This window comes from Vespula pensylvanica, chromosome 2, assembly GCF_014466175.1.
Source record: "Vespula pensylvanica isolate Volc-1 chromosome 2, ASM1446617v1, whole genome shotgun sequence".
Classification (NCBI taxonomy): Eukaryota; Metazoa; Arthropoda; class Insecta; order Hymenoptera; family Vespidae; genus Vespula; species Vespula pensylvanica.
This window is the reverse complement of record NC_057686.1, coordinates 11,178,647-11,190,566: the sequence shown is the minus strand read 5'-3', so window position 1 is coordinate 11,190,566 and position 11,920 is coordinate 11,178,647. Positions and strand designations below refer to the sequence as shown.

At 33.0% G+C, this 11,920-nt stretch overlaps 1 protein-coding gene across 1 annotated transcript in view; it reads left to right on the top strand.

Moving 5' to 3' along the window:
* The first annotated feature begins 33 nt into the window (after positions 1–33).
* The window catches only part of LOC122637723 (eukaryotic translation initiation factor 4 gamma 3-like), a 28,973-nt gene continuing 17,086 nt past the window's right edge, over positions 34–11,920 (top strand). The window contains exons 1-6 of the mRNA XM_043830056.1: positions 34–493; positions 6,896–7,200; positions 7,290–7,538; positions 7,697–7,820; positions 7,895–8,068; positions 11,547–11,743. Coding sequence (XP_043685991.1) covers positions 184–493; positions 6,896–7,200; positions 7,290–7,538; positions 7,697–7,820; positions 7,895–8,068; positions 11,547–11,743 — 1,359 coding nt within the window. The 5' untranslated portion in view covers positions 34–183. The remainder of the gene's footprint in view (positions 494–6,895; positions 7,201–7,289; positions 7,539–7,696; positions 7,821–7,894; positions 8,069–11,546; positions 11,744–11,920) is intronic.

Sequence of the window (11,920 nt, the reverse complement as noted above, 5' to 3'; positions counted from 1 at the left end):
ATATATAAAAAAAAGCAAACAAACAAACAAACAAAATCACACGAGCGCGCGAGGATTTATCGGTCTTTAACCAACGATCTTGGACAAGGAACGTCGTTGAGGCCGGACAGGACCAACTACACGGCGGCGGCGGCAAAGCTAGAACAACAACGACGACGAAAGGATCAACGATAGGAATAAAGAATGGTTTCGAGATATGGCGTCTCGAAGGAGGGCGCAGTGGACGTCGCCGTGGGAGTAGGACCTATGCATTGTTTAATAGGAGGGCCGCATCATCATCATCATTTATCGGCTCCTCATCCACAAAATCCTCAACCGGGTCATAATCATCACGTGCATCATGCCGCTCACCCGCCACCGCCATCGCCAAGTCCTCATTTGAATCACCAGCTGAGCCATCATCAATTGACCGTCAACATCAACCATCTCGGACATCAACTCGCTCAACATCAACAAGCCCCACCACAGTATCGTGTTGTTACAGCTAACACTAGTAAGTATCGAGGAGGGAGGAAATCCTTCAAAGTGAAGACACATGTAGATATACATATATATAGATAAATAGATAGATAGATAGATAGATAGATAGATAGATAGATAGATAGATAGATAGATAGATAGAATTAGTAGTTGATCGTGCATTGATCTCGACTGTGTCAAACTGCAAACGTATGACGAAAAATGTGCTGCTCCTTTGGGTCACTAACTTGTTGTGTTTCCTCTTTACACTCATTCGACATATTTTTCCGCAAATATGCTTGAGAACTTATCACGAGTTATAGACAATAACGAATGCATCGCATCGATGAAGCTTTTTCGCCTGTTCCTCCCGGCATATATATATATTATATACACACACATCCTCTTCGTATCATCAAATCTCATGAAGGCAGAGAGTAGTAACTACTGTGAACTAACTTCGCTTCTCTCGAAAGTAGGACACCGAGTTCTAACTCCACTTTTTAATAAACGATCCTGATTTGGTGTATATATATATATATATATATATATATATATATATAAAATCGTTTTTCAAAACACAATAAATACGCCATAGTACCGTGAACAATTTTTGCCATTTCTACCAAGAAACCAAACTAGTTCAACGAGCGACAAAACGAGAAGAAGGTATTTGATCATCTTCACGAATGACAGACGACCTAACGGAATAAAGAACGGGTCATGGTTACAACGGTAATAATTAGGTTTCACCGTCGAATACGTTGAGAAATCTTTGCCTTTAAATATGGTGGATTTTATCGACGTATTTATTAACGTTGAATAGTTCCTCGATTTTATTCGAGCTATTAGTCCATTGTGATCTCTTGATTCAAAACTCGATATAATCTATTGTCTTTTATCCATCTATTCTAATTTTATTTAAATTAATACAAATAATATATATATATATATATATATATATATATAGGGAGATAGGGTGGAAGAGAGGTGGAGAGGGGAGAGAGAGAGAGAGAGAGAGACTATGACTTTATAGTTAAACGATCGATAAATCTGCGACCGTTGCCTAAGCCAGGCCCAATCCAGACGTAGTGTTCCGTACACCCCACCTACTTACCCGTGTGCTAGCTTGGCGTAACTTCCCCCACCTAAGGAATGTTCTCTCCTTGACGTTCGGCAGTGAGAACCAACCGTAGGAAGGTGTATTGGTGGGGGTACGTGACAGTAGAAGTACCACGAGAGAATAGCATGGTAGGGGTAAAGATACATATCCTCGTTCGTGGTGTGAGAGCAAGCGCAAGCAGACATCATCGAGAAGTGTGGGAAGAAGACCACGCGATTAGACGATTTTCATCTCTCTGTATGCATCCTGCTAATAAATACATCATTGGACACTACCAATGATACATTTGACAATGCAATCTTGAACGATTGTATATCGTTGGATGATTATTATCAATTTCTTACAATTTATTATTGAATTCAAATTTAGAAACTAGAAATGAATACAGCTGTCAGCATCATTGGAAATGGGAATAGCCGGAAATTCTATTTTATTTTTGGATGACATTCGCATGAATTTATTCTCTTGTTATTTCGTAACATGACTCGATTCAAACCAATTACATACATTCTTTTCGTCATAGTCTCTTACCTTTGATTTCTTTTTTTTTTTTTGTCTAATGATAAATATGCATGATCTATCACGTTGGTTGACCTAGACTTTTCTTAAATGCTCCATCATGGACATGTTGTTTGTTGACCAATGGAAGCACCTTCTTGGTTTTCCATCTTATTTTCGATATATTTTGTTACTTCTTTCTTTCTTTCTTTCTTTCTTTCTCGCTTTTTATGATTTCTCTCATTGAATTTTACGTTCGTGTATGGGTTTTAGGGAATTTATATTTATCGAAATGTCTTATTATGTTGTAATACGAGTCACAGATATTTGATTTGTCTACTGATACAGAACGAATGTATAACAAGTCCGAGTTATTTTCGGGTATGCGGAGGGGTAGTTAATCTGACCCGGTGACCTATCTGTTCAGGAGTCGAACAGCTTGCCTCTATTTGCAGGCACACTGGTGGGCTCAGGTCGTGCAAGAATGATTTGTCCATTCAATGAGTCAAGATAAAGAGGTGTGTGTTTGTATGTGTCTTCAAAGTGTCGAGTAATTTCAATAAGAGATCATGACGTTTTCTACGTAGAGAAGTCAGTCGCCATAGATCCTTTCAATTTTAATCATTTACTCGAATCAAATTGCTACCGTATGATAGAAAAAAAAAAAAAAAAAGTATCATTTCAGACGAAACATTTCCATTTGCTCATTTATACAATAATAATTCAAGATGTCGGTATAAAATTGACACTAACGTTTAGTCACATTGTTAAATTAGATTCTTAATAACTTGATTTTCTATCCACGAACCATGGATCATCACTTTCACTTCTTCAGATCACTGTATTCATCCGTGTAAATGAATATATTAATGGAAATGGAAAATATGAATTTTACAGAGTTGCAATCGCCTCGAAAGTGAACGGCCTTCGTATTTAACGTTATGCCTCTAGCTTGATCTACAATGAGATTTTATCTATTTATCTCTCTATCGAAAAATACTTTTTCTTTTCTTTTCTTTTTAAGGACTTAGGAAAGTTCATTTTAATATCGATACATCGAAGAAGTTCCGTATATAAGTCAGAGGTTTTAAGCGCCCTCGTGCGGAGCTTGAAACAATTCGAAATATAGGTCAATCGATAAAATGCTTTTCGCCTTGTGCCATCGTGAAGGTGCATTCAATCCTTTCCCTTTTGCATGATACGTCTCGTCGGAACAACGGCCAACCCCCTTTCGTCGTTCATTGTTCATCGTCGAATACTTGTCTCGGTAAATCGTACGATAGGAGACCTAACACAAGAGGATTAATTTCGTGCAAATTTAACGTGTAGAAAAAAATTACTCGCGTTTGATTTTGCTTCTACGTCGTCCATAATATAGAGTACATCCTTCGTAAAAATGTTTATTAACGTTATACTTATCTTTCGACTCGATTCTCATAATTCGAAGACATCTCATTATTAAATCGTATATAGAGATATGTAATCATATGGATTATATTTTAAAGAGCTTGAAATTGCTCGCTTAAAGTGTACGGTCAGCAAGAGAGAAGAGTACACTGTCCTTGTCTTCCGGTCAAACATTTGACATACTTTCGAAGCATCACAAACTTCTCTTCCTAGAGAGATCTCGAGCAAGATAAAACGAGTCGACCGAGTTGTCTAACTTTAAATGGATTCCAAGGATAAAATGAATATCCGTTTTGTAATAATTTCATTTTTATTTTCTTTATTTATTTATATATATATATATATATATATATATATATATAATATAGAATTAAACGCGTTCTGTAAGATTCTACATGAAGTATCAAATAGAGGACGACATTGTTTTTACAAGTTTTGTCCAATTATATAAATAATCGCGTTAGATATTTTTTCCGTTTATCAAACGTCTAAATATAAGACGATAGAAGAAGCAAACAAGAATGACAACAATGTTGAAGATTAATTTAACCAACGATATCCAATTAGATGACTAAAGAGTTGCATTTATACGGTTTTACGATCGATATCACGTGGACGTCTACAAACCACGTGACTTTTCGAAATTAGCATAACGTTTACCTTCGGTTAAAACAAATTATGTGTTTTTCCTTTCGCGTAAGAATATTTTATTTATCTTGCGATTGTCTATAAATAACCGATAATAAAATGAAAGAAGGGATAAGAATGGGTGGGGAGAGAAAGTGATTCTTCAAAAAGTGCGAAGTCACATAAGAGTATATTCACTCGGTGTATTAGTATCGGTCAAAGAACTTTAACAATTTTTAATAAGAGGATATCACTTTTCTTCGTTAATCTTTTAAAGGTTATCAATTTTTTTTTTTTTTTTTCCTTTTCTTTCTTACATGAGAATCGTTGGAAGATATTTTTTATTTCTTCTATTTGCTTCATATTTTTTATTTGTATATTGTAACAATCGATGTTCTGCTTAAATTCAAATAGTTCTTTTTTCATTCGGTAATGTCAATATCATAGAGTTTTTTCTTTTTTTGTTTTTTTTTTTTTTTTATTTTTGAGGTTAGGTCGTAAGAGAAAAAGAGTTTGTTTTTGGTATTTTTGGCGGTGAAAAAATAGGAGAATGGTTTTGGATCGTTACGCTCCTGGTGTTCTCTCAGCGAAGTCTTTTGCGGCCTCGCCCCCCTTTCGCGGGCAATCGATGCATTCATGGAACTACAGATAGCAGCACTGCTCCGGTTCCTGCCCACATGTCTAAAGAAAGATGGCCGTCGCCGAGGCCTGTCTGGTTGTTCCTTCCCTCGCGTACGTGCCACACCATCGTCTCGTGTAAGCGTGCGCTCTTAAAAAGGACGATTTGTGAAAGTTATCTGCCACGTTGTTTCAAAGTGATATAATCAAAAAGAAAAAAAAAAAAAAGAAAGAAAGAAAGAAAGAAAAAGGGGCGAAACGCTTCGAAGAGGAGCATAGACGGTGAGAAAATAAGAAAAAGAGAGAGACAAGTTATCAAAAACGTCTGTTAATCTTCCTATCGTTTCTATTCCATGTCTGCGTGAAATCTTATCAAATTTTTTTCTTTTTTTTTTTCTTATCTTTTATTTTTTATTTTTCATTCTTTTTTTTTTTTTTTTACTTTATTATTTTTTTTTTAATTTTCTTCGTAAGCCTACGTATTGCTTTCGAGCAAAATAACTTTGTACAAAAACTTGCGTGCCGCAGTTTTTTCTTATCTTATTATCCGAAGATGTTTCACAAAAAAATGTCCGATCCTAATTTTTTTTTCGCAATCACATTTTTCTTTCCGTTTATTATTCCATTTGTCTGTCTTTGCTTCTTTTGCTATTGACATGATTGACGCAACATAACGTACGGTACCCTCGTGAACAATGACGAACTAAGTCTAGGAAAACACGACGATGACGATGACGTTGACGTCGACGTATCCAGGAATGTACCTAGCGTAATCGCTTTCACAAGTAACTCTAGTTTTATTACTTCAGCGACAGGTGTCTCGAGAAGTGAGAGATACATAGTCATTGTAGTTTTTTTTTTCTCTCTTTGATTTTTGTTTCACACATACACATACATCATATATATATATATATATATATATATATATTCATTCGATGAAAAAATATGCTATGAAACATTTTACGTGTATTCCTCTCTCGTAGATAGAATAGAATACAGACGTTGAAATTAGTAAGAATTTCTGCTTCGTCCACGTAATCGGATATTAGCGACAGTGCGCCTGCGAGAAAGAATGAAGGTGGGAAGTTAATGGTATTTTTTATTTTTATTTTTATCATCATCATTATTATTATTGTTGTTGTTGTTATTATTATTATTATTATTATTATTATTATTACTGTTGTTATTATTGTTATTATTATTATTATGAACGAATTGTCGACAGAAAAGTAACATTACCATATTTTACGTAAACGTGGAAAATCTTTGACGTGACTTTTGTCACGCGCCTAAAGTCAACACATTTTTCAAACGTTTTACAATACTTAGTTTCTTCCGTCCTTTCTTTTCTTCAAGCATAGAGTTTAATCGTCAAACGTGAAACCACTTCGTGGCTTACAACCTTGAAGCCATGTTGCGCAGTATACAATCAAGTATCGCGGTGTGTAGTGTCTAGCAGGTCTAGTTGTTGCGTATGCACGGAATATGGCGAGAGCTCGTTCATCGTAAAAATTCGTTTTACATCGTCATCGCAGAATGATGATAGCTCGTTCATGCGCACGCAATTTCTGAGATCGATGGTCTTTCGTGGCGAATTGCGTTTTGAACTTTTTATAGTGTTTTCTTTTTTGTTGTTTTCTTTCTTTCTTTCTTTTTTTTTTATTTATTTTTCCCTTCTGTTTTCTTTTTTCTTCTTTTCTCCACCATTAATTCGAAACTTCTTCATATCGCGTTGTTCTATTCTTTACTTTCCATACGGTCGCCTTCTATCACCATCGTATTATCATTCGTGACGCGAAGAAAAAATTAGATGAGCTTGGATGATTAGACACGACGTATTAGAAGATTTTCCTACAATGCTTTCTTGCAATCTTTGTGCATCAATATGATATTTTTTATTGGATTGATATTAGAAGCGTGATTTGTACAGGTTGAGAATGACATTATTTTTTTAATTAACATCTTTTCGTACCTGTCAATTCATGAAATGTCAAAGTATGGTTGAAGTTTTCTAATGCAAGTTTGAATTATTAACGGTAATGAAAGTAATAGCGAAATAAAAATTCCATATGGAAGAATATATCGCTCTTCGTGATATGATTCTTATCAATTCTTGGTAAATGAAACTATTTTTATAAAAGATATATATTTGTTTTGTTCTAGGATCTGAATTTCATGTTCCAACTCAGAACTACGGCGCCCAGCCAGGGGGGCAGGTGGGCGGGGGAGGGGGGAGTGTAGGTGTACCCGGGGGTAGAGGACCTCCACCACTTGGCGGCATACCAACGATAGGACAATCTACAGCAGGTATACCACCAGGAGGTCCAGCTGGTGGGCAAGCTCCTCCACAAGCACAAGCACCCGGTGTACAAACTCAGCAGACTCAAGGTCCGGCACCAACAACGACACCTCCAGTTCATACTCCCTCGCCTCAGGAAATGGGAAAACAACCACATCTACAAGCACATGTATAATTTATATCAAACATCAATATATCTATCAAACGTCGATGAATGTTTTGCATCACAATTATTGACAAATTGAACATGATTTTTAGAGTTATTATCCAGCTGCTCCGAGGCCTCAGCAGCCAAGAAATCTAAATCATAGAGGTGGACAAGGGGGTAGTGGAAATCAAGTAGTAGGGATGCCAGGGGTAGGTGGAGGTGGCGGGCAACCACCTGTCATGTATACAACTGGCTTGACAGGTCAACCGGGGACAGTATTTGTCCCTAGTCATGTTGCTGGAATTCCAACTGGACCCCATCAACAATCTGTATATCATATGAATAATCAGCTTATTCAAGTAAATATTAACCACAATTTATATTTTTACATTATTATTTTTTGAGTAAGAAAGTAACTTGAATTACATCTTGTCTTATCTATGATCGTTTAAAGAATTTATATCGGATTTATAACGAGTAAGTAAAAGTTTAACAATTGTTTAACGTGTTGTTGCAGTTTTCCAGTGCACCTCAACGACATCAAGCTCAAAATCAATCCTTTTATCCCCCATATCAACCGCATGCCCTTTTAACACAAAATATTTATCCATACCAGCCTGGCCCAACGCCTCAACCTGGCTGTAAGTATTACGTAACATTATCATTAGTGTAAATTTAAAGATATCGATAATGATCTATCTAACCCTTATTCCAGTTTTTTATACATCGCCCACTGCACCATTAAGTTTAAATAGGTCAAGTGCAACTGCTGTTAGTGGTGGGGCTCAACATGTTGGAGGAGCATTGGGTGGTGCCCAAGGAGCTACAATGGTACCACAAGGTACTCTTCAACAACCTACGCAACAACCTCAGCCTCTACCCCAAATAGGTACGTCTATATAAGAAAATAAGTCTTAGAAAGAGGTGTGTGTGTGTGTAACCCACAAAAAAATATATATTAAAGTTCAAATATGACATTGAAATTCGATATTTATCATTTTTCATAGAAATTTACAAAATTTCATAAACGATAGATTAAAAATTTCACAAAATTAAGCAGATACTGAATCTTACTAAAATATCATTCAGTTAAACGAAAGATTTCGGAAACATCATTTGGTTTGTAAATCTTGGCAATTGTATTATATTATTAATGGTATACCCTTGAACATAAAATAGTTGAAAGTTGGGGTTTATTATGGTTTCCACAAAAGGAGAATTACTTTAGGATTGCGATTATGAAGATACGGTCAAAGGAAAATATACCTGTGTAGTCAGGTAGAGTAATTCACACAACGTGATGCCAAAATAAGACCATTTTGAAATTTTGTCAGTTTGTTAGAAACTAGCGAAAAGGCAAGAAGTCTTATTCCGTCGGTTTTGTGATTAAATTTTAAACTGTTTAAATGTTAAGTGATTTGTGAACGATGTTTGTTGCGAACGGCATATACAGATTATATAATGGTAAACTATTATAATAACTAATCGATATATTAAATATATTTTGTAAAGTTAAATAATTTATTATATACAACAAATTAAATAAATATTACTATACTAACAACATGTAAGGACAATGCAATTATATATAATTTACAAAAATAGATAATACATATTAAAGTTTAGATAATGAGCTTGAATTCAGTTTTTGAAATGTTTCATAGAAGTTCACAAAATTTGATAAACGATAAATTAAAAATTTAACAAAATCAAACCGAGAATGATTGTTATTAAAATACCAATAAACTAAACGAGAAAATTTAGGAAACATTTGATTTTTAAATCTTAATAAATATATTATATTACTAATAATATATTTTTGAACACAAAAAGGTCGACAGTTGATGTATTATGGTTTGATTTCTACGATAAAGAAAAATACTTTACGGCTACGATTATAAAGTTATGATCAAAGAATATATTTGTACAATCAGGTAATAGAATGAGTAATTCGAACATAACGTTTGAAATTTTGTTAGTCGATTAGAAATTAGCGGAAAAACAAGACGTCGAAATCTGTCGATTTTGTGATTGAATTTTAAGTTGCTGAAATATGAAATATTTTGTGAACGATGTTTATTGCGGGTGGCATATACAGACTATATAAAGGTAAACTATTATAATACTTAATCAATATTTTAAGTATATTTTTTAAAGTTAAACAATTTCGTATATACAACAGATTAAATATACATTATTATACCTAAAGCATGTAAAAAAACAAGACAATAATATAAAATTAACAAAAATACATATTAGAGTTTAACTGATATGACATTAAAATTCAATTTTTGGAATTTTTCATAGAAGTTCACAGAATTTCATTAGCGATAAATGAAAAAGTTAACAAAACTAAGCAGAGAGATTGAACGTTATTAAAGTATTATTAAGTTCAAAGAGAAAGTTCAGAAACATTTGATTTTGAAACCTTAGGAAATGTATTATATTGTTAATAGCATATCCTTGATCATAAAATAGTTGAAAGTTGGTTTATTATGATTTGATTTCTATAAAAGGGAAAAATACTTTTGGGTTGCGATTATAAAGGTCAAAGAATATACCTGTGCAGTCAGGTAGAATATAAGTAATTCAAACATAACGTAGTGAGGATATTTTGAAATTTTGTCAGTTTGTTAGAAGCTAGCGAAAAGGCAAGACGTCTTATTCGTCGGTTTTGTGATTGAATTTTAAACTGTTCAAATGTTAAATAATTTGTGAACGATGTTTGTTGCGAGTGGTATATACAAACTATATAATGGTAAACAATTATAATACCGTATCGATATATCAAATATATTTTGTAAAGTTAAATAATTTATTATATATAACAAATTGAATATATATTATTACATTGAAATTTATTTAAAGCATAAACAATTATATATAATTTACAAAAATACATATTAGAGTTTAGATGAGATCGAAAATCAGTCTTTGTAATTTTTCATACAAGTTTACAAAATTTCATAAACGATAAATTAAAACTTTCACAAAATTAAACAGGTACTGAATCTTACTAAAATATCATTCAGTTAAACGAAAGATTTCGGAAACATTTGGTTTGTAAATCCTTGGCAATTGTATTATATTATTAATGGTATACCCTAGAACATAAAATAGTTGAAAGTTCTGGTTTATTATGGTTTCCACAAAAGGAAAATTACTTTAGGGTTGCGATTATGAAGATACGGTCAAAGGAAAATATACCTGTGTAGTCAGGTAGAATGAGTAATTCATACAACGTGGTAAGACCATTTTGAAATTTTGTCAGTTTCTTAGAAGCTGGCGAAAAGGAAAGACGTCTTGTTCCGTCGATTTTGTGATTGAATTTTAAACTGTTTAAATGTTAAGTGATTTGTGAACGATGTTTGTTGCGAGTGGCATATACAGACTGTATAATGGTAAACAATTATAATACCTAATCGATATATTAAATATATTGTTTAAAGTTAAATAATTTCATATATACAACAAATTAAATATACATTATTATATTTAAAGCGTGTAAGAACAATGCAGTTATCTGTTTAAAAGTATAAATTATATTTGAAGTATATAAAGGACAATGCAATTAGTAACATTAACTTTTTGCATTCATAATATTCTTTGTCATAGATACGCTTTGGTTGGAATTTTTTGCTTGCAACAATAGATAGTGTACATGTTTAATCGGTTATTTTTTGGAAAATATTACTCCTACAAGTGTAATGTAATAAGATAAACTGTGTATAGAGTTTACTTCGTAAACAAAAGTAAAAGTGCTTTGTCAGGAGTATCCTATCCTATTGTGATCATAACATTTTATCAGGATTATCTATCCTAAACATTAATCGCAAAGAGCTAAATATTCGAATATCACATGGTATTTTTCATTTTATATTTTGATTGTTTGAGCAATTAAGATTAAGTAATTATTTCTCAAGAAAAGTATATAAATTTTGTTCATTTCATTCGTATAGCTATTTATAGTTCACTAATTTCTAGAATGAACTTTCGAATATCTGTTAGTATTGTGTTATATACGCTTCCTTTATATATCCACTCAAAATATAAAATAATTGACTCAAATATATCATGCTGTTCGAACATTTAAATTACTGATACCGTTCATCTTTATAAAGTAAGAAAATTATAGTGTTACGGTTTTTGTTGTTACTATTATTCGAAATCATATTATTCGTATATAAGAATGTAATTTTAGTGTATTATACATATAGTAATTTGTAGTTGTGCGTTATAGCGTCGTGAAAAATAAATCGGACATTAAATAAAAAAATTTAGCGAGATTGCATTAAAATAATAAATATATGTAGAAAATTTATAAATTAATAAGACGTGTTAATTTTTGTTTTTTTTTTTTTTTTCAGATGTGTATTCGGGTTATAATGGCGGAGGTACAACAGGAACAAGTAGTTCAATTAGATCCAAAAGGCCAAGAGGAGAAAAGGCCATAACAGATATCGTTAATCCTAGTACGGGTAAAAATATAAGTCATGAAATATATGACGATGATGCAACTGTCGAAAGTACAGAATCTAGTAATCGTGAAACGCCTCAATTACAGGTGCGTTTATATTTCAATTACTTACCATAAGTAATTGGCTAAAGAAACAAAATGAATTCTCTGTATTAGTTATCATGAAGTCTTAATAAAGAATAATGATTTTTTAGCCAATTGCTCGTGTTATATTTACGTTTATACCCGAGCCATGATTTGATCTCTAAAATTCTTACGATTTTG